The sequence below is a fragment of the Sciurus carolinensis genome, chromosome 1, assembly GCF_902686445.1.
Source record: "Sciurus carolinensis chromosome 1, mSciCar1.2, whole genome shotgun sequence".
In the NCBI taxonomy this organism is placed as follows: Eukaryota; Metazoa; Chordata; class Mammalia; order Rodentia; family Sciuridae; genus Sciurus; species Sciurus carolinensis.
Window position 1 is genome coordinate 175,922,511 of NC_062213.1, and position 27,867 is coordinate 175,950,377.

Here is a 27,867-nt window from a genome sequence, read left to right on the forward strand (position 1 = left end):
CCTGGGTTCAATTTCTCAACCCTACAAAAAGAAAAAAATAAAAGTTCAACATACTATAGAAGAAAAAGAAAATGGTGGAAGGATATGCTTTTCCAGGCACGAAGACTTGTTATAAAATATGATAATTAGGACATGGAGACTCAGACAAATAGAAAATGGAATATGATGTACAGCCTAGAAGCAAAACCACAAAATAGGGACTCTTGGTATAGGACAGAATTGCTGCTGAGAAGCAATGGGGGAAAGATGATCGTTCAATAAATGGTCTAGGGCAATGGCTCTGGAAAAAATGAAGCTGGACTCCCATATCATATCATATAGAAAAATGGGGCTGGGGATACAGCTCAGTGATACAGCACTTGCCTGCTATGTGAGAGGCCCTGGATTCAATCTCCAGCATCACAGCACATACACACACATACAAAAACAACAACAACAACAAAACAAGTAGATTTGTCTTTTAAATTTTCTTTTCCTTTTTTTAAATTTCTTTTGGTTGTCTTTTATTTGCTCTAAAAAAGGAATTATTAACTAGTCACAAGGTATTAACTTTTTGTGTGTGTGTGGTACTGGGGATTGAACCCAGGGCCTTATGCACGCGGGGCAAGCACTCTACCAACTGAGCCATATCCCCAACCCCAGAATTGGTTATTTAGAGGAGTAAAGAACTCTAAACAATATGTGCATAGCAGATACAGAGAGCATCCCTCAGCTCTATAGCTAAAGCAGAGACCCAGGAAAAGAACAACCTTGGAAGAGAGATGCCCAAGCCAAGGTCGAGCTTCAGACTGAGATTCAGACTTTTTGAATGGCAGAGAAACTGTCTGCTGGGGTGCCAGTGAAACTTGCTAGAAAACCACTTGTTGGGGTGCCAGCAAAACTAGCTGCGAAGCCACCTGCTGGCAAGCATATCGTGGGAACAAGACGGAAAAGCACCAGAACTGGAAGACAAACCGTTTTGTCAGGCAATGTCCCTCCCACAACCTCTTCTGGCAAAGCTTAACATGGTGTCAATTGACAAAGGAAAAATGTTTACCAAGTCCAGCTCCAGCATCACCGAGTAGAGCAAAGAAGGGTGGGTTTGGAGTTCAGCAGCAATAAATTGCATAGTAGAAATTACATCATAAATATATCAGTGTGAAAGATAAAAGCATAAAGATTTAGGAGATACTATAAAGGAGTAGATTCATGGTCTCAGTGTTCTTAAAGTGATCTACAGCACCAAATTTAGTGACTGATCATTCACCAAATTAAAATAAACTACTATTCGACAAAATGTATCATTGAGGAAACTAATCCTTGAACTGGGACAAGTTATTTGCAGCATATATAATCAATAAAGACTAGTATCCAAAGAATGTAAAGAGGATGTGGCAGATGAAGCAACACCTCCCCATCCTGTGTATCCTGTGTGATGTGACCTTGACTCTCCTCCCGTTGAGAGGGAAGATCTGTGTCTGCTCCTTTGAGAAATTCACTTGCAAATGACAGCATGCAATTCACGTGTTGCTGCATAACTTCCAAAACCACACAGCTCTTTCCTGGTTTCCTTAGGTACCCTTGACTTTGAAGCCCTGAGCTGACATGTAAGGATTCTCATTCATTTGAGGCCTGGGCTTTCAGAAGCACAGATCACATGGAGAAGCTTCAGGAAGTGTTAAGACTACTGCCCTGGTTGAGGTTCCAACCAGTGACCAGCATTGACCACCAGTCACCTCCAGAGAAACTTATCCCTTAACCATTGAGTCAACCCCAGACTTTGAGTCTTTCCAGCTGATGCCCCCACACATCATGACTGGATATAAGCCACACCTACTGTGACCTGTCTGAATTCATGAACCACAGAATATAGTATAATGATTATTTTATATATATTTTTATATATATAGTATAATGATTATTTTATATATATTATATATATTTTATATATAGTATAATGATTATTTTATATATATTTTATATATAGTATAATGATTATTTTATGTCACTAAGTTTTGGAGTGACATGTTATGTAGCAATAGTCAACTGAAACACCTTATAAATCAATTCTAAGGATAAGAGAAAGCAAAAGATAGGCAATTCAATAGAAATATGGGTAAAAAAAAAAAACTTGAACGAACACCTTACAAATAAGTTGCTTCCTGTGGGAAGGGTAACAAGAAGGAATAGACACTTCCGAATAGACAAAGGAGGGCTGGGGATATAGCTCAGTTGGTAGAGTGTTTGACTCGCACAAGGCCCTGGGTTCAATCCCCAGCACCACCACCAAAAAAAAAAGAATAGGCAAAGAAGGGAAATTTCTCTTCCTGGCTTCTTCCCTCCTCTTGCTTCCATTAGTCAAGGTCTAACTCATGGAGGATTATTCCCCTGCACCTCCAGGCTGTCTGGCAGCTGTCGCTGGTGTGAATTCCATCAAATCTGAAGGTGAACTGGTGAGGTTTGGGTACACAGAGAGAATCTGGCACCCCTGCACTCCTAGTGACGCAGGAGGCTGAGGTAGGAAGATGGCAAGTTTAAGTCCAGCCTCAGCAACTTAGTGAGACCCTGTCTCAAAATAAAAAATAAGAAAGGGCCGGGGGTGTAGCTTAGTGGTAGAGAACCCTTGTTCAATCTACCCTTGTTCAATCTCTAGTACCAAAAACAAAAAAGGAGAAAGGGAAAGAAGAAGGGGAAGAGGGGGAAGGGGAGGAGAAGGGGAAGGGGGAGGAAAGGAAGGAAGGAGGGAAAGTGGGGAGGGAGGAAAAATAGAAGATGTTGAAGAAATCTGAGAAGACACATAAGGTTTGTGTAACGATAGGACACCCACAGACGCTGCTGATGGGATACTGAATGGGTATAATCACTTTGGGGAAGTCTGGCAACACTTGGCAAAGTTGAAGATGTCCGTACCCTGCAACAGAGCAACTCTCCTCCCGGGTTCATACCATTTCGTACCTTTTGGAAATCCATACACATGTGAAAAAGATCACATGAACAAAAATTATTTGTCGTAGTGAAAAACTGAAAGTAACCCAGATGTCCACTGAAATGAGAATGAATAAATAAATCATTGAATTTGTTCTTACCATGTTGTACCAAATACCTGAACCACATGGAAAAACTTGGGGTCGGGTGGCTGGGACTATAGCTCAGTGGTAGATACATCAGGTCCTGGATTTGATCCCCAGCACTGTAAAATGTTTTTTGTTTAGTAATTTATTTTTAAAAATCAGAAAAAATGCCAATCTGAAGAATCTTGGTTAGTTTAGCCTCTAAACAAAATAGAATTCTCAGATGTGATTGTTCAATTGGCAGTGCACTCTGAATATTGTCTAGAAGAGAAAGTGACTTGGCCCAAGGTTACTTGCTTGGTTTTAGTGCCAATTTATTCTTATTTTAGAAACATTTATTAAATCCTGATTCAAATGAACATTTTTCTAAGTCAAATTTATAAACTACAGTAACGGTAGCAAATTCAATTGTGATGTTTACAAAACCACATGTATCTTGATTTTATTCTAGCCAGGAGTAGAGAGATCTTGCCCTCCTTAAGTAAAGAGCACTACTAATACATTCTGGAAAATTCCAAAGAAAAACTAACAAACACTGGGTTGAGAACTGAGAATTATGATCTTATGTTGGTGTCATTCTTCCTGACAGAACTATGAATAAAATTATATCAGAAATCATAATCATATTAGGAAAAAGTTTCTCTATATGTGCCAGTAACTAGTGTATGTGTATGTATGGGTAAATAGATGTGTGTACACACACACACGTATTCTTGCCCAGCCTTGACTAGAAGGGCCACAAATTGGTATGGATGGGGGACACTTACAAAGAGAGGACAAAAATCTCAAGGATCTGAAAATACTTTTCTCCCCAATATAAGACAAAGGAGGATAGGAATAATTGTAAGTGGGTGAGCAGTGCAGAAATCCCTGTTGGCTGACTGCTCAGCAGGCCTGGGTGGGGGGTGTCAAGTGAGATTCTATTTGCATTGCTTTGTTTTGTTGTTCTGGTACTGGGAATTGAACCCAGCGTGCTCCACCACTGAGGTACTCCCATCTGTCCTTCCTTCCTTTCCTTCTTTCCTTCCTTCCTTCCTTCCTTCCTTCCTTCCTCTCCTTCTTTTTTATTTTTGAGACAGGGCCTCACTAAGTTGCTTAGGGCCTCACTAAGTTGCTGAGGCTGGCTTTGAGCTTGACGTCCTCCTGCCTCAGCCTCCCAAGTTCCTGGGATTACAGGTGCCTGCCACTGTACCCAGCTGAATTGCTCTGTTTCCTGACATTATAGATTAAGGGGAAAAAAAGGCCCTCTGAGAAGTCAGGTTGTTTTCACCAGAGAGACCGTCTTCAGCTCTCAGGCTTGGAACCCCTAGTCCCAATGACAATAGTTATACAACATATTTTAGAAAATTTCAGAAAAGCTATTTATTATATCTGTTTTAGGAAATAGCGTTAGTTCATAAAATATGCCTAGTATTTACACAGGTCAACGAGTGACAAGCAGCAGTTCTGCCCACCTTTCTTTTCACAGCTGTTTGTGGGCACCGTGCCCCTGGCTGCTTCTAACCAGTACACAGTTCTTTGTACAGTACACAGTACAAAAGTGTTTCCTCCCCAGGGGATGAGGTAGATTATGTGACCAAGGCGGTGTTCAAGGGGACTGGGGAGGGACGAAAATGGAGAGGAAGACTGCATGTCAATGACGAGGCAATGCCAGGGGAGCCTGTGGAACAGAGATGCTACTGGCCGTGGACACAGGGAAGGCTAGCCTCGCTGAGGGACTCCAGCCGCAAGTGGGGCCAGGAGAGGGGCGTAGGCGGGCCTGGGGCTGAGAGGGGAGTTAAAAGGGGAAGTGAGACGGGGAGAGGGAGGAGAGACAGCCACCAGGTGAACGTGGACACACACAGGATGAGGGCGGTCCCCGGGAATGATGCAGTGCCAACAGAGACAGGGCTGTTCTCAGATAAATGGGGAAGGAGAATGGAAAGAGATGCGAGTTAGAGAGGAATGGAGTGAACATAGCAATGGACTGAGAACTGAGCCTGCTGCAGTGGGCAGAGGGAAAGGCCTCTTTAGTCTTTTATTCCCAAGCACCTGGGGGGCAGCCACTGCGTGCTGGGCACTCAGTGCTGCGGGCAGAGAGCTAAGACTGTCTCCTCCCCCTGGAACTTACATAGGAGTGAGAAGACAGAAGGTAGACAAATGTGTTCTGTGATATTATTATGAGCATTGCCCACAACTGAAAGCAGAGGAGGATAATAGTATTGGAGAGTGATGAGGAGCTTTTCTTTTTCTCTTTCTCTTTTACTTTTTCCCTTTCTTTCTTTCTTCCTTCCTTCCTTCCTTCCTTCCTTCCTTCCTTCCTTCCTTCCTTCCTTCCCCCCCCCCCCCCCCCTCTCTCTCTCTCTCTCTCTCTCTCTCTCTTTCTTTCTTAGTGCCAGGGATTGAACTCAGGGTTGCTTAACCACTGAGCCACATTCCCAGCCTTTTTTTTTTTTTTTTTTTTTTTTTTGAGATAGGGCCTCACTAAGTTAAGTTGCTGAGGCTGACCTTGAATTTTCAATCCTCCTGCCTCAGCCTCCCGAGCCCCTGGGATTACAAGTGTGCAGTGAAGGGTAGATAGGAACAAAGAGCAGTCACCAGGGCTGAGTGGAGTAAGAGAAGAAGCCAGGGGCAGACCTTAGGAAGAGCTCGCCCCATGCAGGAGAAGCAGTGTCCACACCCAAAACCAAAATAAATTCCCAGACCTCAGCTTTCCAGATCCTAGACAAGTGATCACTTACTCCTTCCAACACCTGTTGCGCTAGGCTCCCAGGGTGCTTCCTGGGTCTCCTCCTACAGGACAGTCTTTTCCTTCTTAGGTTCATCTCCCCAGCCTCTTGGGTCTCCTGTTTTCTGTCTACAGTTTATGCCCAGCGCTTGCAGCCAGCCTGCGGTTCTAGATACCACCTACACACCATGATTCACATAAACACAGCTCCAGCTCAGGTCAGTCCCCTGAATCCAGACTCACATGCCTAACTGGATTTCTTCTTCTCCTTCTTCTTTTTATCCTTATCCTTCCCCCAGCTCCAAAAAAATAAAAATAAAAACTACTAGAGAGGAATTTTTTGTTTTGTTTTGGTTTGGTTCTTTGGTGCTGGGGATTGAACCTAGGGTCTTGTGCATGCAAGGCAAGCACTCTACCAACTGAGCTATGTCCCCAGCCTAGAGAGTATTTTTTAAATGTTTTTATTAGTGCATTAGTATACATGATAGTGGGATTCATTTTGACATGTCCATGAATGCATGTAACATAAATCACTCCATTTTAATCTGGAGTACTTCTTCTTTCTCTCCCCTCCTCTCTCCCATATCCCCTTCCTCTATTCTATTGGTCTTCCTTCTACTTATTTACTATTTTTTAAATCAGTACATTATACATAAAAGTGGAATTCACTGTGCTATATTCATACATGAACATAATTTAGTCAATTTCACTCCACACCTTCTCCCCTTTCCTGTCCCTCCTCCCTCCCCCTCAATTCCCTTCCTCTGCTCCACTCTCCTTCCTTCTATTTTCATGAGATTCCCCCTTTTAAAATTCCTTATTTCCCTCTAGCCTCCACATATGGGAGAAAACCTTTGACTAGAGAGAATTTTGAATTTTCCCAACACAAAGAAAAGATATGGATCTGAGGTGACAGATTGCTTTGATCTGATCATCATATATGTATACTGAAATGCCACTCTGTATCCCATAAATATGCACAACCACTATATGTCAATTAAAAAACAAAATATATTTAACTGGGCACAGTGGCATATGCCTATAATCCCAGCAACTCAGGAGGCTGAGGCAAGAGGATTGCAAGTTCGAGGCCAGCCTTAGCAAATTAGCAAGACTCTCAATAATTAAATGAGAGTCTGTCTCAAAATTTAAAATGTGGGGATGTAGCTCAGTGGTAAAGCATCCCTGGTACCAAAACCCCCAGTACCAAAAATATGTTTTTAAAGTAATAAATAATAAATAACCAAGCCGAGTGATCAACCTAAATCCTCTAGGCTTGTGAGAGTGCACTCTATGACGTTCACATGAAATCACCTAATAACATACTTCTCAGGATGCATCCCTATCATTAGCTGTGCAGGACTGTACATGCTAATTATTTTGATTTAATCACTCTGTATTCATATACCTTTATCAAAATATCATATCATACCTCATTATTGTATACAATTATGATTTGTCAATTAAAAATAATACAAATTTAAATATTTTAAATATAAAGATGAGGTGCTTAGGCCTCCCTGAAATGAGAGGCAGAGGAAAGGGTTTGACCTGTCCTCATCTCCAGACAGGGAAGAATTCAGAGCTTCATGAGGCTGAACCCCTGGTCTCAAAACCCAGGCTTGTCTTTCCAAGAGACACAGATCACTCCATTTCTGCCCCTCCCAGCCTCTGCTGCCCACCTGTGTCCCTCCCTCACCTGAAGCCGATCTGGCCCCAGATCACCCCCACCCTTCCCAATAAGGTCCAATTGGCACTGGGTCCCTGCTGATGCTCTGCTCTGATCAGTGCACCCAGCTCAGTCGCCGTGAAAGTTTCCTGTTCCTTCTCCACATAATAATGTCTCCTCAACCAAATGGGAATCAGTTCCCCAGGAGACTATGTACCTGGGATCCAAAGGGCTACCCCACTGGCCCAAAACAGGAACCAAATCTAGGAGACAGTGTGTGTTCCACTGCGGCTGGTAGAACCAGACTGAAGGTAGGCTCCGGATGAGACCAGTCCACAGCCTTGCTTAGTTTTCTTACTCCCGCCCATCCTGCTTCTCTCACGCCTCCTCTGCTCAGAGTACTTCTGCACTAAATCACTGGAACAAGATTCCTTGTTCTGGGCTGTGTCCTAGAAACCGCACCTGAAAAAGCCTTGAGTCACTCACATCCAGAATCACCTAAGACATCTAGTCAGCCACAATACATAATCTCTCAAAATTCAGCTTTATCCAGTACCTAATACCATGTAATAAAATCCCTTTCTGTGCAAACTGAGTTTTGCAGATTCTGTTGTCTGCAACCAAGAATTTTTTTTTTTTTTTTTTGTACCAGGGATTGAACCCAGTGGCTTTAACCACTTAACCACCAGGCATATTCCCATCCCTTTTTATATTTTATTTTGAGACAAGGTTTTGTAAAGTTGCTCAGGACCTCACTGAGTTTCTGAAGCTGGCTCTGAACTCATGATTCTCCTGCCTCAGCCTCCTGAGTCATTGGGATTACAGGCATGAGCCGCCATGCCCAGCACTTATTTTTTATTTTTATGAAAAAAAAAGCAGTCTTTGAAGACTTGTTCTTTCATTCAAACTTATGTTACTAAGATTTATCTATGTTGTGGCAAGTAAATAGTATCATTCTTTTTTTTTTTTTTTTTTTTTTTTTAGGCATGAGTTTATTAGAGGGAATAGGAAAGTGGAAAAGGGGACACTCTCACGGGAGAGAATGGGTCATCTCAGAGAGGAGAAGGAACAAGAGGATCGATCATTTTTACTGCTGCGTGGTGTTCTGTTCCACAATCTATTCAGTTGTGTGGTCAATGGACATTTGAATTGTTCCTTCTCCCTCTTATAAATAACCCAGCTGGCAGCACTCTTCACGAGTCTCCTGATGGACATGTGTAAGAATTTCTCTTGGGTATAAATAAGAGTATTTAGCTGTGGTTGTGGCTCAGTGGTAGAGTGCTTGCCTTGCATGTGTAAGGCACTGGGTTCCTTCCTCAGCACCACATTAAAAAATAAATAAAATAAAGTTTGGAAAAAGGTAGATAACAATTACCTTTAAAAAAGAATTTCTAAGAGTCAAATTTATGGGTATGCAATTGTTCAATAGTATAGGATTAATGCCAAATTGTTTTCCAAAGTGGTGATTTAATTTACAACATCCATATTAATGAATAAGAGATTTCACTACCCAATATTCTGTTCAAAGAATATTGTCTTATTTTTTGCTAATGAATGAGTATAAGTGGTATATCATTCTGGTCTTGATTTGCATTTCTCTGACTACTGATAAAATTGAGGATTTTTCATCAGTTTATTGGTCATAAATGTTTCCTTTTCTGAGATAGCCTTTTGCCAATTTTTCTACTGAATGACTTCCTTTTTTCTTACTGTTTATAGGTGATACTTCTATATGCTAATTATTGATTGTTGGCTATATGTGTTACAAATATCTTTGTTTATGGCTTGCATTTTTATTTCTTCTAAGGTGTAATTAATAAACAGAACCAATATCGCTATAAAAGATTATTTTTATTAATTTTATGAAAACTACTATACCAAACAATTCTATCAAGATTAGAATTGTGATATAATATTATCACTAGGTGTTCTGATTTGCACTATTCAAATTGTTATAAACACTCTGAACTTCAAAATAATGTGAAGTTCACACACTTCCTTTTTAAAATTGCAGTAACTGCCAAGTTCAGTGGTCCACACCTGTAATCCCAGCAACTTGGGAGTCTGAGGCAAGAGAATCACAAGTTCAAGGCCACCTTTGGCAATTTAGTGAGGCCCTGTTTCAAAATAAAATAAAAAACGGGGCTGGGGATGTAGCTCAGAGGTAAAGCACCCCTAGGTTACATTCTTAGTACTACAATAAAACAAAACAAAACAAAATAAAACTGCTTTAACTAAGATAGACATGGTGGCCACGCCTGTAATCTCAGCTACTCAGGAGGCTAGGCAGAAGGATTCCAAGTTCAAGACCAACCTAGACAATCCTGACTCAAAATAAAATTTAAAGGGTTGAGGATTATTTAAATTTAAAGGGGGTATGGGGATAGGAAGGATAGTAGAATGAATCAGATATTATTATCCTACGTACATATATAACTATACAACCAGTGGGATTCTACACCATGTACAACCAGAAGAATGAGAAATTATACTCCATTTGTATATGATGTATCAAAGTGCATTCTACTATCATGTATAGTTAATTAACAAATTTTTAAAATTTTAAAAAGGGTTGGAGATGTAGCTCAGTGGTAGAGCACTTGCCTAGTATGTGTGAGGTCCTGGGTTCAGTCGCCAGCATTGTTAGTTTTCAATTTATTCTCATATTTTACTATTTGAAAGTTCTTGGTTATGTTTTTTGTGTTCATAATTAGCAGCTTTCAAATTTTGATAGCATTTACTCATGAAATGTTAAATATACATATACTTCAACTGACTTAAGATATAAATGATACTGAAGTAGATATTTGGCTATTCAGCCTTCTAAGGACTTGGGTCAAGCAGTTACAGCTGAATAGCAGATGTGAACTAAATACCAAATCTGCAGGTTAACTTCAGTACATCCCCAACGTGAAATTATTTCATATTGTAAATCATAAAATATTTTTATATAGACTTCTCCATATATTTTCATAGACAGTATCTAGAATGGAGAGGAAATGTCCAGGTGAAGTTGGTTGTTTTGGGGTAGTGGCATTTGGGGCAACTAAAAGAAAAAATTCTATACTGGGTGGTGAACCTGGAATGCTTTACCACTGAGCTACATCCGCAGCCCTTTTTGCCTTTTATTTTGATACAGGACTTTGCTAAGTTTTTGAAAGTCTCGCTCAGTTTCTGAGGCTGGCCTTGAACTTGGGATCTTCCTGCCACAGCCTTCTGAGTCACTGAGATTACAGGCATGCACCAACATGCCCAGCACCCTCCTTGTTTTTCAGCTAACTTTCCTTATTAATCTTGTCATTTGGCTGGTGTACCTCCCCTGGTGGTTATTTTAGGGCGGAATACATGAGCAGTTGCGCGAGATATTCTCCATCTGCCCAGTTGGGCCCTTTCCATCTTTTTCCAACCTGGTCTGTATTGTGTACTTGCGCGTGTGCGCACACACACACACATACACACATACACTCACACCTGTCACGACCTTAATGGCTCACATCAATTGTCCCTGCTTCCTAAAGCATCCAGTCCAGAATTGGCCTTTCCTTCCCTAATCTCCTCAGAATCATCCAACACAAACACACAAACACAAACGCGCCTCTGAGGCGCATTCTCCCTTCTGCAAGACAGAGAAACCTAATTTTATTAATTACAGGTGTGTTCCTGGTGGTCTTCTGCTGACTGATGTTGACATTCTACACAAACTCCTTCTTCCTGAATCGGTGGCCAAAGAAAAGAAAACTACAAATAAAAAGCTGTGTATTATTATGCTCGAGCTGTAACTAAATTCACAAGCCAAGAATCCAGATACATCCAATTGAGGATTTCCAAACAACAAACCAAAACAACATCAGGTGGCAGCTGCCCAAACCTTAGGATTAATTATTCCTGGAGCAGCCTGAATGAAGAGTCCTCCCAAATATTACAGAACAGTTTGGTTTTATTCCTTTCTTACAACATGCCTATGAAAAATGATATTTTCAGGCTAACACTGCAATATCAATTAAATAAAGAATAAAGACTTAGTCTGTTCCTGGCACAAAGACCTGACTCAATAATATCACCCTTAATAATTGGCAGTTACATGATTCTCCCATTTTATCGGGGTATAATTTAGGTACAGTAAAATGTACAGATCAATTTTAAATACATACACCCACCACATATTCACCACCAGATCAAGAGTGGAACGACGCCAGCCCTCCAGCAGGCTCTCCCCTGTCCCCTGCAAGTTAGCACCACTCCATGGGTAACCCCACCTGGCCTCTTGCATTGTGGATTAGTTATGCCAGGTTTCAAGCTTTCTAAAATTGTAATTACACAGTGTGTACATTCTTTTGTTGATGTTTGGTTTTGCAGTGCTGGAAATGAAACCAGGGTCTCACGCAACCCATGTTGTTTATTATCAGCACTAGTTCTTTTTATTGCTGTGTAATATTCCATTGTAAGAATTAATCACTCTTATTTACCCATTCTTCTGTTGATGAATATTTGGTCTGTTTCCAGTGTGGGAAACATGAATAAACTGTTATGGACATTCTGCCTGCCTTCAGGTAGACAGAAGCTCTCATTTTTTTGACAATCTAACTAGAAGTGGAATTGTTGATCATAGAATACTTGCTTTAGTAAATAACTGCAGAAGATTTCCAGAGTGGTTGTACCAATTTGTATTCTCAACAGCAATGTAAGAGAGTTTGTGTTTCTCCTCATCCTTGATGTTGAGATATGTGATTTTTGTTGTTTCATTCTTATTTTTTCACATAGAGGTGAATCAACCTACCAGTGCAGAGCATACCAAGAGAAAATCATATTCCCAATAAAATACATATCCAACCATCCAGACAGTGGTGACACTTTCATTTGATACAATAAGGTGACAGTGATCTTGGTACTACAATAAATCTGTGTGGCGTCTCATGTACTGTTCCTTATAGACCCAGTGTCTCCTCTTAGAGTCATATCTGACTTCGTTCCCAGGTTTCATGTGAATCCATTGAGAGTGGAATGGTTTTGCTTTTGTTTCTTGGCCAATAATTACTTGATCCCCAAAGTCCTGTGAAAAGATATGGCAAGGATACACACCATGATGGTGGAGAAAAGAAGGAGAGATATACATGTTTTGTTTTTTTGCAGGGGCAGTACTGGGAATTGAACCCAGGAGCACTTTACCACTGAGTTATATCCCCTGCTCATTTTTTATTTTTTATTTTGAGACAGGATCTTGCTAAGTTGCTTAGGGCTTCACTAAGTTGCTGAGGCTGGCCTCAAATCTGTGATCCTCCTGCTTCAGCCTCCCAAATTGTTACTAATTACAGGCATGAGCCACAGTACCTGACTTATACTTGATTTTTAAAGAACTGAAAGAATGGTGGCCTCATTTTTTAATTTGGCAGGGGAGGCTTTTGTATATTAGACAGAGGCATAATATAAAATAAGAGAGGTCTGACTACTTGTACAGATGAGCATAATAAAATAAAAATGATTTCTCTAAATTCTGTCTTACATTAGAGTTTAAAATATATTTGATTAAAATTTTGATGATTTCTTCTGGAGGCAAAAGAGGGATAACACCGAGTGTTGGAAAGAATGTTTTAAGACAACGGGTGTTAGCAGAGGCATGCTGGGAATTATTTAACATCTAGTTCTCTAAGAAAGAGAGAAAAACTGATTTGTAGATGTTACCAATTTCTGTGGTGTAAATATTTTACCATTGCTGAACTGCTGCAGATTGCTGATGGGAGTGTAAACTGGTACAACCACTTTATAAAATCATCTCAGTCAGTTACGGTGGTGCACACCTGTAATCCCAGCTACTCTGGAGGCTGAGGGGGGAGGATCACAAGTTCAAGGTCAGCCTCAACAACTTAGTGAGGCTCTAAGCTCTGTCCTAAAATAAAAAGGGCTGGGGATGTGGCTCGGTAGTGAAGTGCCCCTGGGTTCAATTCACAGTACAAAAAAGTCAGGCTAGTGGTTATCTAGAGGGTAGCAGTGGGGAGTGGCACAGGGAGGCTTCTTCCTATTATCATCATGATCTGAACGACATGTCCACATGTTTATGTTGAGCCTCTCATTCCCAAGGGGATGTATTAGGAGGTGGAGTCACTGGGAGGTAATGGGGTTTAGAGGGGTCCTGAGAGCGGAGCCCTCATGAGGCCTTGCTGCCCTCACAGTGTGGAAGGGCTCACTCCCTCTTCCGGCCATTTGAAGACACCGTGAGAAGCTGGTCCTCTGCAAGCCAAGAAGAGAGGCCTCAGCAGAACCCAACCCTCCCAGCACCTTGATCTTGGATTTTCCAGCCTCCAGAACTGTGCGAAATAAATGTCTGTTGTTTAAGTCACCCCGTCTAAGGTATTTTGTCATAGCAGCCCCAGCAGACTAAGACACTTATGTTTATACAAGTTGTAATGATGCATAACACTTATGATTAATGCATTTTCTGCATGAATTATTTTCTTCAATAAAGTTCATTAAACTAATGTATTTGTGTATTATTTGCACACAAAAGACCTTATATTATCAGAATAGATCAACTTTTCAACATGGTTAATCTGTAGATAAATTTTACTGTGATTCATAAATTAAACACATTATACCTTGGTCAATCAACCATACAGAAAATCCTGCCAAGAGAAATTTAGGTTAACAATAAAGAAATTCATTTGTGTACTTGGAGAAGCCATCTAAGCCACAGGAGATATTTTCTAAAACCCAAAGATTAAATTTTAACCAGCTTTAAATCTAATCATTTCAAAGAAAGTCTCAGGCTCCAAACACATTTTAAGACAAAAAAATTTACCTTTAAGAAGACACTCCAACTCATCTGTTCTTATCTCCCTTCTCCCAACCTCCCTCTCTTCCCCCATTCTGAGAAAAACACCCTTTTATCACACTGAGGGTGCCATATCTTTTGGTCCACTCTATTTTGGATGAGTCATGGGATTAGAGTATTTCTCAGCTTAATTAGACATCAGAATTCCCCCTTGTGCCTCCGATTCTGTTTGGAAGTCATTGGCTGTGCCTTCTTTTCTTACTTAAGCCACCTCACTTAAGTCTCCTTCAAGGTGGGGGGGGATGTTCCTATATCTGCAGCTTTTGGTTTTCACACATTTTAGTATTTCTGGACTACTGCCATCAGTCACCCACGGAGTAGTTTTCCTCTACAACTATTTCCCTGATTTCTGTATGGAGAAGAGAGAAGCCACAGAGCCCCCAACACACACATAACATGCACACACACACACACACACACACACACGCACAATGTTTTCTTCTAGGCATGCTTTAAGAACATTCTAGATGCCAAACCTCTAGTAAGTTGTCTTCCCTTTGAATAGGTTCAACTGACTTTAATCTACTACATCCGAAAACTGATATTGTATAAATTCCCAACGTGTCCATGAGAGGGCACTATAATCCCACTTCTAACAAATTGGTTGCAGATTGGCTTCTGTGACTTCCAGTGGAATCCTCTTCTTCCTGCCCACATTTCTGATTATGCCTTACACCAGCCACCTAAGAAGGAAGTAAGGTAAGGTACCACAAGTAAGGAAGGAAGTAGCACCCTATCCATCCCCGATTCTCGTGCCCCTGGCCACAGGGCAGGATACTCTCACCATCCAGGCATTCTTTCTCTCAAGATGGATGGGACCCATGGCAGATGTGCTATTGGTGAAGCTGATTTGACCATGCTGGATCCCTGGCAATGCTCCAGAGCAAGTCAAAGGGTTGAGTTGGGTCTTGGGTCATCATCCAAATCTTAAAGACTTGTCAGTCATGCCAGCCCTACCTCATGACCCAGCTGGGTCCTGTCTGACTTAGTTCTTCTCCTGATACCACCACCTCTCTCCCTCCTTCTGCCCGCCTCCTCCCTCCCCAGCCTCACTACCCTCCCCACCAGAACCAACTCAAATTGTTCTAGCTCCACAAGGTTGTTTTATCAAAAGTCACCACTAATCTTTTATTAGCCCACTCAGGGGAATGGAATGGTGGCTTAATGCTATTAGCACAACTGCTTTATCTTAGAAAAACAAAAATGTGCAATTCTTTCTAATGAAAACATTGCTATGACTGAGCTTTGCTAACTAATACATTACTTCCTGTTACACATTATAAAATCAAAGCCAGCATAATATCTAAGCATGAATATATTCAAGGAGGCAGCTGTGGCCCAGTGTTGAGGACACATACTTCTAAGCCAGGCTGCCTCAGATCAAATCCTGGGTTTGCTATTTACCAGACCTGGGCAAGTTTCTTAACCTCTGCATAAAAATTACCTTAGCTGTTAAAAACTAGGAAAGCAATAGTTTAGGTTGAGTATCCCTTAGTGTTTGGGACTTTTTTTCAGATTTTGAAATATTTGAATATACATGATGAGATATATTGGGCTTGTACCCAAGTCTAAACACAAAATTAATTTATGCTTCATGTATGAGACAGGCACACAGCCTGAAGATCAGTTTTATACACCATACAGTGTGCCTGCATTTGGCTGTTACGTGAGGTCAAGTGTGACATTCACCACTTATGGCACCATGTCAACACTCAAGTAATTTCGGATTTTGGAACTTTTTGGATTTCATACTTTTGGGTTAGGGATGGGCAGCCTGTATCTACTTCATGGGATTATTGTGAAATTTAGATGAGAATATATCGTTAGCACGTAAGGTACAGATGGGTACAACATTGTGCCTATAGTCCCAGCTCCTTAGAAGGCTGAGGCAGGAGGACACTGGAGCCCAAGAGCTCGAGGCCAACCTGGACAACATACGAAGACCCCATCTCAAAAAAAAAAAAAAGAAGTGCTTAGAGTTGACGTGGTACTAGTAAGTACCTAATAAATGTAGCTATTAGCATTATTATTATGCTCCAACAAATCTTGTGGAAAATTCCCCCACATGGGCTGACTCTTGTCTTCTTTTTCTTATATTCTGACATAAGATTATCCCAAGTAGAATATTAAAAAATCATGTCCATGCACAAGACTGGGGACAACGGATTACGTAAGAAGCATCTGGAGGACACAAACCTGCGCCTTGTTAGTTCGTGATGGCGTTGAGTTAGAAGCCACTTGGTACAGGGCGACTGTGTGGCGGGTGAGTGTCTGGAGAACCTGGGATTGTGAACTGCTGTGGGAAACACAGTCTGGATGGAAACGGGTTCAAGGTGAGTTTAACTGGGGTAAAACCAGCTTGGAATAACAAGGGCTATGTGTAAAGGTGAACTGAGGGAGGGTGTGAATGACATAGGGTTTTGGATAAGACAAGGTCTGCATAAAACCAAATCTGTGTGACAATGGTGTCAGGCAGGGGTGTGCTGGTAACTGCTTACCTGCTGTCTCTCCAAGAAAAAAAGAAAAGGAAGAAGAATGAAACCCTGATGTGGAGTATTTCCAAATTCTGTGGCATAAACACTTCGGCATGATTTCAAGGCTACCAATGTGATACCACAAGGGGTCACTGAGGAAGGTTGGAGAAAAGGGGAAGAGGGACTGGGACTACACATTGACACACCGACATTCCAGGCTTGGCTGAAGGGAAGAGGCCAGTGGAGACGGAGGAGTTGCTGCCAGAGGGAAGGAGGAAAATCAAACAGCTGTGCTGTCAAAAAAAAAAAAAAAAAAAAACAGAGGAGAGAGTTAGGAGAAGGGGACTAGCCCGCAGGGCAGCCCGCTGTGGAGATTAGCCACCCTGCAACATGGCGTCACCCACAGTTCTGTTGGATCAGACGCTGTGTCAACCCAAGTTTCCCCACAGTCGCTGGGTAGGGCCATCCAGCATCTTTACCTGCTCATCATTCTGATAACCGCATCCTCCTCCTCCAGTTGGGTGGTCTGATGGAAATCTCGGAACCCCTGAGAAACTATGGGCCATCCCATGATCCACGCTCAGTCAATCAGAGCTGATCTTCAGTCCTGAACAGGTACTGAAGCGGGGAAGAGCTTACCTCTTTTCCTCTGGTGTTGAAAAACCAGCAAGATGTAAGGCTGGTTTGCCAATGAAGGAGGCCTAGCTGAAGTACTGTAGAAGCTGAAATGAGAAGAGAGAATGCTCAAGTCCCTGCCTCCAAATCTACTCTTCTTCTCTCCAGATATCTGTCAATAAAGAGCATGTACCAGGTTCCAGGCACGATTTTAAACGCTTTACAAGCATAGGTTCAGGGTCCTCCAGATGCTTCTTACGTAATCCGTTATAATAACCTTAGATGGGTACTACACAGGTACTCCCTGTTAGGGACGAAGAAATTTGCCCATGGCCATGCGGTGCAAATACTGGGGGTTTGCCCTATTTAGAATGGATAATTCTTTGATGTTTGGCCTGTGCATTGTAGGATGTCAAACAGCATCTCTGCCTCTACCAGTAGATGCTAGTAACACACCTTCCCTCAGATGTTACAACCAAAAATATCTCCAGATATAACCATATGGATGGGGGTAGGGGTGAGGGGCTCAAAACTGCCCCAGTTGAGAACTCCTGCTGCCGTTCTGCTGCCTCCAAATTCTTTTTGAGTTGCTATCATTGAGTCATTCAGATAATCCTGTATTAGCCACAACTCAGGGTCACCCAATATGTAGGTCAAATACAAATAACCCAATGTTCCTCAAACCCTGGCTCAGCTACAACGTAGTGCCACCTAGATCCTGTGTTGTCTAAAACCCAGCATCGCCTTACAAATCTGTGTCCCCATGACTTTCCATCTACCACTGTCCTGTCATTGAGATTTGTGTGACCCCATTCTCCAATGGTGTCCATGCCTTCTGTCACTAGCAACAGCTTCCCAGAGTCAGGATCACAGAACTGTTGGCAGAGACAGGAAGACAGAAATCCAGATGCACATACACAAAGGGAGGGAGAGGAAGCATGCACACAAACACAGGACTCAGAGGACAGGCAGAGACCTGACTCCCACAGCCACCACTGCTTATGCTAAATGGGTCACTGGGGACCCACCAAGTTCCCTAAGCCATGCCTAGTGCCTTCAGGCCCCCCTTCCCTACCTCTGGATTAGACCTGGGGGTAGAGAAGCTAGACTCTGAGGGTAAGGAGCTTAGACACAACGTGACGGCTAATCACCCACATAAGACCTCTGTCTAGGTCACCGGGCCTTTAGCGCCCCCTTCTCCACCCACACCGGTCACTCCTCTCTTCCTTCCATCAGGTACCACATAGCAAAATCCCAACCCTAGAACATGCCAGGCCCACAGTCTAGGTGGGCAGATGAATAAGTCCAAAGCCTTCCAGACTTCCCTCTAGCTCACCTGCCAGAATGTCAGGAGGAGGCGACACCCACCATCATCTAGTGTATTGGTGGGAGTTAGAGGTCCCGGGACAAAAAGCTTGAGTTTCCCACTAATTATCCCAGGAAAGATTCGCCTGAGATCAGAGAAATACTTTCCCTGAGTTAAGAGACAGGGTGCAGGCAACTGTCCTTCCTCATTTGGACAGTCCAGTCTACAAAGGCCCCCAAGGGTTACCAAGATTAGGCCATATATTTGGGGGTAATAAAAGATTTTAAGGAGACCCACTCACCAGCTCAAGCTGGCCTGGCATGGTTGCCATGGGGATGCCCCAGTTGCTCCAGAGGCGTCTGCTGGTCCTCCAAGGGGTGGTGGCCAAGGCAGTCGTTCTTCACATCGAGGCGGGTTGGGGTTAGAGGTCAGTACTGGCTGGGAACATTCCTGTCTGGGAACATGGCTGGGGGTTGAGATCCTGGGGTTCTTCACCATCCTGCCTCCACCAGCTCACGCTCTCTGCCACTCCTTTGCCCTCCAGTCCCCACTCCTCTGCTGCTGCCTGCAAAGGGCTGGTTTCTGAGACCCGTTCTGGTGAGAGGGCTGACCAGGGCTCAGGTAGGATAAGCATGTGTCCTCGAGTGAGGGCTCAGGGAGGTTCCAGCGAAGAGGCTGGGTGTGAGGGCGAGGTTCAAAGGCTCTGGGGGGGAAGTCAGGCAAAACCCCAGTGAAAGGCATCAGGTTCGTTTCTTCTAAACATGGCACTTGAGGCTCAGGAGTAAGGACCAGAATGTGAGGTCTCTAGAGGGGACTTGGCTGACAAGGCCCAGGTAGGGGGCAGATAAGGCTGGTGTCTACCTTCAGTGGCGATTTGTTACTAAGAACAATTGCTCAAGTATGAGGCTTTGGGTACATAACTTTCTTGTTTAATGGTATTAGGGACTGATCTCAGGGGCACTCTACTGCTGAGCTAGTCCCCAGCCCTTTGTACGTTTTATTTTTTTGCAACAGTCTTGCTGAATTGTTCAGGCTGACCTAGAAGGAATAACATTTATTTATTTATTTAGGTACTGGGGATTGAACCCAGGAGTATTTTACCACTGAGCTATATCCCCAGTCCTTTTTATTTTTATTTTGAGAAGGGGGTCTCAAAACGGGCTGCTGAGGATCTTGCTAAATTGCTGAGACTGGCCTGGAACTTGCAATTCTCCTGCCTCAGCCTCTCAAGTCACTGGGATTAAAGTCCTGAGCTACTGTACCTGGCAAGAATAACTTTTTTTGATGTATAAATGTATAAATTTAACAGGATTTAAAGACACCTTTAATTTTTACTTATAAAGAGGGTTTAAGGTCACTTTCATTTCTATAGGTTTCCCTCATCTCTCTGAAATTGGGTTTTCTTATCTACAAAATGGAAATAATAATGGTTTCTAGCTCATAGAGTCATGTTAGGATTAAGTGAGAAGATGAAAGTAAATGGTGATGTGCACCTGTTAATTCCAGTGACTCTAGGGGCTGAAACAGGGGGATCTCATGTTCAAGGTCAGCCTCAGCAACTTTGTGAGACCCTGTCTCAAAATTTAAAAAATAAAAAGGGCTGGGAATGTAGTTTAATGACACAGTACCCCAGGTTCATTGTCCACCTAAAAAATAAATAAACATCCATAGCTCTCTGCCTTGTAATATAAGCAGTAAAACAAATATATTATCTATCAAAGGTCTAAGGCAAAACAGAAAATCAAATTTGTGTGTGTGTGTGTGTGTGTGTGTGTTTAAAAATAAATCTCTAACTTAGTGGTTCTCAAACTCTTTGGTCTTGGGACTCCTTTATGCTTTTTAAGGTAATTAAGGATCCAAAGAGTTTTGTTTAAGTGGGTTTTATCTATTAACATTCAGTGTATTCGAAGTTAAAATGGAACATTAAAACATGTATTATACTTAATAACAATAAAAAATTTGTGATACATTAACCAAAAAATATGTATCGCTTCAAAAAATAGCTATTTATTTTCTTTTTCTTATCCTTCTTCTTTTTCCTTTTTTGCAGTGCTGGAATTGAACTGAGAGCTTTGCACATGAATTTTCTAAAACTAAAGTTTTAGTGAAAACAGTGACGTCATCTACACTTTTGCAAATTTCCTTAATGTCTGGCTTGATTAAAGACGGCTAGATTCTCACGGCTGCTCCTGCATTCAGACTATTGCAACATATTGTTTGGGGTGAAGTACGTAAAGGAAACTCAACTTCATTGTGTACGTAGATGGAAATGGAAGAAGTATTTAATAGCCTTTTCAGTTAATTGTGGCTATTCTTGGCTATTACAGCAAAAGTGGAGAGGGTAGGTTTTTTTCTTTGTTTGTTTTTGTGGGGTGAGGCACTAAGGATTGAACCCAAAGGTGCTTTACTCCTGAGCTACATCCCCAGTCTTTTTATTTTTTTTATTTTAAGACACAGTCTCACTAAGTTTCTGAGGCTGGCCTCAAACTTGTCATCCTCCTGCCTCAGCCTCCCAAGTAGCTGGGATTATAGGTATGAGCCACTATGCCCAGTCAGTTTGGACTTTTCATACTCTGTTATTAAAACCCATTGGTCTAGGTTTGGGATGTGCCTCAGTAGTAGAGCACTTGCCTCACATGCATGAGGCCATGGGTTCAATCCTCAGCACTGGAAAAAAAAAAAAAAAAAAAAAAAAAGAAAGAAAGAAAAGAAAATCCACTGCCCTAGCCTGTAATCCCAGCTACTGGGGAGATTAAGGAAGGAGCATTGCAAATTTGAGGTCAGTCTTGGCAATTTAGCAAGACTCTGCCTCAAAATAAAAAAATAAAAGGGCTGGCGGTAGATCTGAGAGATAGAGCCCCTGGGTTCAATCCCTAGTACCAACAATAACAACAAAAAGAAGAAGAAGGAAGAGGAGGAGGAGGAGGAGGAGGAGAAGGAAGGGGAGGAGGAGGGGAAGGAGGAGGAGGAAAGAAAGAAAGAAGAAAGGAAGGAAGGAAGGAAGGAAGGAAGGAAGGAAGGAAGGAAGGAAGGAAGGAAGGAAAAGACAAGAAAAAAGAAAAGGTACTAATACAGTGGATGTGAGCCTTAATCCCTGCTTAGGGGTCAGAAGTTTTACTCATTGTGGCTTTTGTATCACAAGTGCAAGTATCAGCGAAGTGAAAATAGCAAATAACAATTTAGTATTATTAGGAAAATAGTTTTTGCCCTGTAAAGGTCTTAGCGATCCCCTGGGATCTATGAACAACATTTTGAGAACTGATGTTCAAATTAAAGAATTAGAATAGCCATATTTACTTTTCTTTTTAAATGACACTTCTTTCTTTAGCTATCACTCAAAGGCATGTGAAATGCTTTCACAAATATCTCATGGAAAAAAATGAGGACCAGCTCCATCTGTGGTACTATTTGCTTTACTTCCTCAAAAAATAAATGGGAGGAGGGGGGAATGAGAACTTGGATGGGCCCATGGGAGTGTGTCAGGCATGTGAAGCCATCCATCATGTGTGTCATGGTGAGCGACGCAGTCCTGGGACTGAAAAGGCAAGAGGCGCTGGGAACTCGGGGCCCTCCGTCACCCTCCCCCACACCAGTCCCACCAGCTACAGAACCTCCACAGCCCCGCCATGGTCACACACGGTCAGAACAGACACACACCGTCATGGCTAACCTCACACAATTGAGTAACAAGCCCAAGCATGGGCACATTCACCAGTACAATCATATAGCCATCTCAAAGTCACACACAAAAAGACTCAACTCCCAATACCCAATCATATTGTGCCCTAAACCAGTTCTATTTGATAGTGCGGCTGGAGAATCTCAGTAACTATACGCTCATTCCTAGTGACACTCAAACTATCAGTATGGCTCATGTGTAAAGCGACTCCTGAGTCAAGCGCCCTGTTTAAACACACCCCTAAGCAGCCTGCATACTTAGCGGAGGGTAAGAGCATGGGTTTTGAAGACAAGGCAACCTGGGTTTAAGTTCAATCACTAATTAGTTGGTGATTATTTCATCTGCCTCGCCCTAGTTCTAGAAAATGAACAAAATCCTACCTTGTAAATTTTTTGTAAGGATGACAGAAAATAACCAAAGTGACACCACCTCTGACCCTGAGGATCCAGCTGTAACTGCCATATATGGCATTTGTCACCAGATGGCACCATGGCTCCAAGGTGTTTGTGGGGTTGCTGGAAGAAAATACACTAGAAAGGCCAGGATTCCTGGGGAGTCTGGGGGCGAGTGCAGACTGGTTAGGAGTGGGCATGTGTCTGGGGCTGTGACACCTGTGGAAATGCCAGTTGGCCTCAGGCCACCCCAGTGTGCTGCTGCTGGGCACGGTGGGCATGGCCCGGGGAAGATCCTGATCTGGAAGGATGAGTACTTCTCCCACACAAGTCCCCTTCTGTGGGCATTTCACACATGTTGAACCCTTTAACCCTCACACAGTACCAGGGCTGATCGCCACTGCCACTGGTGACTATCCAGTGAGGAAACTGGAGGAGATCAGGTCCCAGTTTCACAGGTGTTCAGAAGATCCAGGGAAGGAAGGCAGCCTGGCTTCAGAGTCTGTGCCCAAATGAATGGCCTCCCACATGCTCTCACGGTGACCCCTGCCTCCTCTTCTTGGGGTTCTGCCAGCACGCCCTAACCCTGCTGTCTTCCCTGGAGCTCAGCCAGCCCCAGCTGGCCCTTTCTCCTCTTCTAGCCTGTTCCCCACCTGTCCCTGCACCAGGCCATGGTAAGAGGCTTATCAGAAGTCTGTGGGAAACAGATAAGGCAGGGCCCACCCAGGGGTCTATCCAGCCCTGCCATCCCAGCTGCTGGGAGCGGTGGGGAGCTGCCAGCAGATGGAACCCCACCCATCTACACAACAGGCCACTTCCTCACTCTGGTATCGCCAGAGTCATAACCCCTTATGATGTCATCATTTGTAGTGACATCATTTTTGTCCCCCTTTTCAAGTCCAAAAAAGTTACTCAGACAGAAATTGGAAAAGTGGAGTCAGAAAGAAGCCTTACCCAGGCTCCAGGTCAGTGGCTGGACTGGGAGGAGGGGGTGGTGTCACGGGATCCTCCCCAGGGCAAATGACTATTTTTGGTGTTAGCTGCTCCACTTATAGCTGCCCCTCTTCCTGTCTTCCCAATCCAAAGAGACTCTGGGTCCAGCGGGGGCAGGGACCACAGGAGAAATCACCACAGGGCAGGGTGGCTCTGGGGTCAGCCTCAGGACTGGAACCAGCCTGTCCTTCCCACAGGGAAACCAGACACTCAATACCTGAGTGTCTGAGGCAAAGCAGGGCCTTATATCCCATCTCTTGGAATAGCAGTGAGGAGGGAGAATAGTTAGGATTGCCAGACCCCTAGACAGCCAGGCTGGCTCTGACAGTCACGTGCATCAACCTGCTGACTTTACACTCACAGCCTCACACTACACCACCACATACCAACAGCCGTGCCCTTGGCCACACAGGGGCCCCAGACAGCCATATGCCAAGCCACACCAACACTCTAACACAGACACATCGTTCACCAGTCATATGTGAGAGTAAGAGTCCCTTCTCTCCCATGGCTATATTCCTGGAGAATTCCTAGCACATGGTAGATGCGCACAAGTATTTGACAAGTGGACACTGAATTACATTGATTCTGTGACCAGGTAGGGTCAGAGGATAAGCCATCCTTCCTGCAGTCTCTCTTGACCTCTTCAGACCCAGGATTGGAGCAACAGGGAAGCCATGCTACTTCTGCCAGTAGCACCTTGGCCGGCTTTAGTCATGGCCACTCCCCAGATCATGCCAGTCACTGAAAGGACTTGATCATGCAGGGACCCCCCACCCCCCCGCCTCTTTTCCAGTGAATTGGGACACTGGAGCTCTGAGCGTTGGATGTTATTAGGAGCATTGGTTGTAGAGATGTTGAGGACCTTGGGCATTAGATCCCTGGGGGTTGGGCCCTGGGAACTCTGGATATTGGGAACTCTGGGTTTTGAGTTCTCTACAAGGTTGTGAATTCTGGTACTAATGGCACTGGAAATTCTGGATCTTGAGAACCTAGATATTTAGGAATCTGAGCACTGACTGCTCTAGACATTGGGCCTGTCCTGTGTCAGGGTCAAAGTCAGTGCTTCTTATCTGTATGCCCGATTTTACCTGGAGCCATGGGGTACAGCCTGGATTAGTGCCAGTAGTGGGAGACAGAATGGCCTGAGAGATATATGGACTTCAGAGATAACTCTTGGTTCCGGAGCTGATCTAAGTCACCGCCTTGCCTTGGGTCAGGGCAGGGAAGGTGTTAGGCACTGACCACTGGACTCCAGGGTCAAGAGAGATAGAATTCGAGAACAGTTCCCAACAGTGTTTCCCACCAGCTGAGGCTGGGACCCCAAGGAGGCGGAAATCACTGCTGAGGACAAGTTCTCATTCAAAGCAAAGAGCACCCTACTCCAACTTCTCAGCAGGGTGCTCAGCACCCCTCCACCAGGATGCCTGGTGCTGCCACTCCTACAATGCCCTCTGAAGTGTCTCAGATCTGATTGTCCCTATTCCCACCACTCACCTCAGCTGACTCTGAACATCCCAACACAAAGGTCTTGATCCTGCTAGCTGATGACAAATGAGGAACCCAGCCAGCACCAGGGGATCCAATGCTGGGCACAGCCCTCCCAGGAAATAGCACTGTAACCGGAGGCTCCTGAGACACGCCTCAGCCCGCTGCCAGGGTGGGGCCCAGCCGGCTGCCTTCCCTCCTGCTGCCCTGCCCAGACCTCCCATCCTGCAGGCAGCAGGCAGGCTGGGACGTCTGACCCCATCAGTTCTGTCTGTCTTTTAGTTTGATCCCCCTCCTTTCCCACAGTGGTCCTGGTGACCATGCTCTTCCTTCCCTGCGGGCCAGCTGCCCAGGGCGGGGAGCTCACAGTCAGGCACAAAGGCCATCCTGGCTCTGGCCTGGGCTAGGCCCAGACCTGCCTCCCCTGAGACCTTATTCTGATTGGATAAAAACAGGCGCTCTAGTTTCTGTCTTGTGGAGATGACGTTCCAAATCAGAATCTTTCTCATAAGACTCTCCTCAGGACTCTCTCAATATGTGGTTGCCTGAAGCTCTTCATGTATCAAGGTGAGTAAAATGCACATTCCTTAATCTATATATGTAGATATACTTCGGGTTGTTTCACTATTAGCCTAGCAAAACTCTCATGGTCAATGTCTCCAACTTCCCCAAATACCCCAAGACAATCTTCTCTTTCCCCGACTCCAGAGACTATAAAGTGCTAGGTTACCTCCCTGCCCCTAAGTGAATCCCAAATCTTGGTGTTAGAACCTCTGAGCACATGTTTTCCTTCTCTTTCGCCAACCTCCGTGGGCCCTACCCGAAGGGCTGTAAGCCATCCTGGGGTCTGGCTCTCAGCATCCTGCACCTGCCTCCTTTCATATAGATTCCTTAAGGGGGAGGGAAGGCCCACTTGCCTGGGCCATGAAAATTCTCAAAACCTTAGCTGAGGGTTCTCAGAACCTCCTCAATGCCTTCTTCTGGACTTACCCCATCCTAGTTTATGGCTTTGAGGGAGAAGAAGGAGGAGGGAGGTCTCTCCTGTCCCACTCACACCCTTCCTTATCCCTTACTCTACTGGGAACTTTTTCCAGCAGCCTCCACTCTGCTTTTCCTGGGAGGGAACCCTTTTTGACAATCTAGAGAGAAGGCAGAAGGCAGGGAGGAGAGACCAGAAACAATTTGTGGTAGGAGTTAAGTGTTGGCAGAGAAGATGAGGAGGGCTTGGATCTGATCTGCCCAGCCCCAGAAGTTGGGCACACATACCTACACACACCTGTTGCAGCGCTCACAGTCATTCTTCCAGTGTGACAAGCACACAGAGGCAGAGACCACAGACTCAAAGACTACTCAGGTAGAGGTGTGTTTGCACATAAGCATGCATACACACACAAAACACCTGCAATTGGCTCACAGGAAAATACAAACCCCAAACCTGCTAGATCTGCTAGGTTGGGGACAAAGTAAAAAGAACCTAAGTGTCTTTCCAGATTTGATCAAGTCTTCAGTGTCAATAGGTTGTAAGTCTCATAGGGTACAGAACAATTTTTATATCCTAGCCCTGGCCCTGAGAGGGGGAGGGTAGAACTGTGGATGGACTATGTGTGCCTGAGAAGCTGCAGGAAGCTTCTGGCTAGACACCTGTTATCTTGCTCAGCACCTCTGATTATAATTCAATAAACTGGAATCTCAGTCATCAGTTGATTTTATGTGTCTGACATGTGTGCATCAGATTTTTAGAGGCTGATTGTCTCCAAAGGAAAAAATAAAACCAGTTTCCTGGCCAGACAATGGTGAGGACATGGTACAGATTGGAGTCCTTCTCTCCAGACTAGAGCCTTCCCTGAACAGATGCTCCTCTCAGACTAGGGCAACAACAGTTCCTCTGATGCTAGTAACTGGCCCCTTTCCCTGATACAGGCTGGTGACTCTCTCAAGGTAAGCAAACTTTGAGAGAGGGTTTCATTCCAAACGCCTGAGCACCACTGGCCTGCTTAGAGGAATGCACTTCATACATACCTGTATGCGTTTCCTTAGCTCACCCTTTTTGGTAGGGAAGGAAACTGAGGCTCGGCAAAGCATCTTTTGGCAGAGACTCCTTTAACAGGGACTGGAACCCAGGTTTGTTTTTCCGGCCGAGGGAGGAGGAAGCACAGGTTGATGTGCAGTCCCTGTAGCACCACCGCCAGAGTAGGGCTGACCAAACCAGTGTCCAAAGAAAGTTTCTGGAGAAATGACCCTCCAGTTTCAAGTAGGACCCAGGCCTTACCCAGCTGTGCCCATAGTCTCTAGCGGGTTGCTCCTAAGGGAACGGAATTTGCTCGGACTTCTCTCCACGGGGAACGCAGGCGCAGAAGACCAGAGGGGCCTGGCGGGCTAACTGCAGCCCCAGTCCCCCAAAGTGCCCCAGGCCTTTTGGCTTCATTCCAGCCTAGCCCGAAGGGGACGACATCTGCTTTTTCCAAGGGCCCCAGCTGGAGGGCAGCGAGGTATGAGCGGAGAAGGGGTCTCCATTGTGGAGCCCCACTCCCAGGGGTTCGTGGGGATCAATCATCTGAAAGCTGGAGTGACTTGTAATTTTATTCCCTGGGAGGAGGAGCCTGAGAAGTCGGCACGCGGGAGGGGATGGGACGGGGGAGGGGGGGAGCGGCCAGGGGAGCTGCTCAGG

At 44.1% G+C, this 27,867-nt stretch overlaps 1 protein-coding gene across 11 annotated transcripts; it reads right to left on the bottom strand.

Moving 5' to 3' along the window:
• Positions 1-27,726, bottom strand: LOC124978867 (uncharacterized). 11 transcript variants are annotated; one of them, XR_007107569.1, is made up of 7 exons: positions 27,469-27,726; positions 18,949-19,101; positions 17,366-17,448; positions 16,933-17,019; positions 16,449-16,564; positions 14,729-14,935; positions 10,769-12,476 (listed from the first exon to the last, which is right to left on the bottom strand). XR_007107569.1 is itself a non-coding variant. In XM_047542792.1 (6 exons), exons 1-6 carry the CDS (start codon positions 27,480-27,482, stop codon positions 12,458-12,460), a joined length of 456 nt encoding a protein of 151 aa, XP_047398748.1. In that variant the 5' UTR covers positions 27,483-27,726; the 3' UTR covers positions 10,769-12,457. The 11 variants fall into 11 exon arrangements, 7 of the variants coding, with proteins under 7 accessions (XP_047398748.1, XP_047398718.1, XP_047398726.1 ...); XR_007107573.1 differs by lacking the exons at positions 10,769-12,476; positions 14,729-14,935; positions 16,449-16,564 and adding exons at positions 1-21; positions 17,206-17,281; XM_047542792.1 differs by lacking the exon at positions 14,729-14,935 and having other exon boundaries at positions 16,449-16,548.
• Positions 27,727-27,867: the final 141 nt, after the last annotated feature.

What these genes read in the sequence shown, in the direction of transcription:
- LOC124978867 (XM_047542762.1), bottom strand. An exon ending in TCAACACCAGAGGAAAAGAG is followed by an intron (nt 17,020 to 17,365) that starts GTAAGCTCTTCC and finishes TTTTTTTGACAG; the next exon opens with CACAGCTGTTTGATTTTCCT. An exon ending in CAGCCAAGCCTGGAATGTCG is followed by an intron (nt 16,565 to 16,932) that starts GTGTGTCAATGT and finishes GTTTCCATCCAG; the next exon opens with ACTGTGTTTCCCACAGCAGT.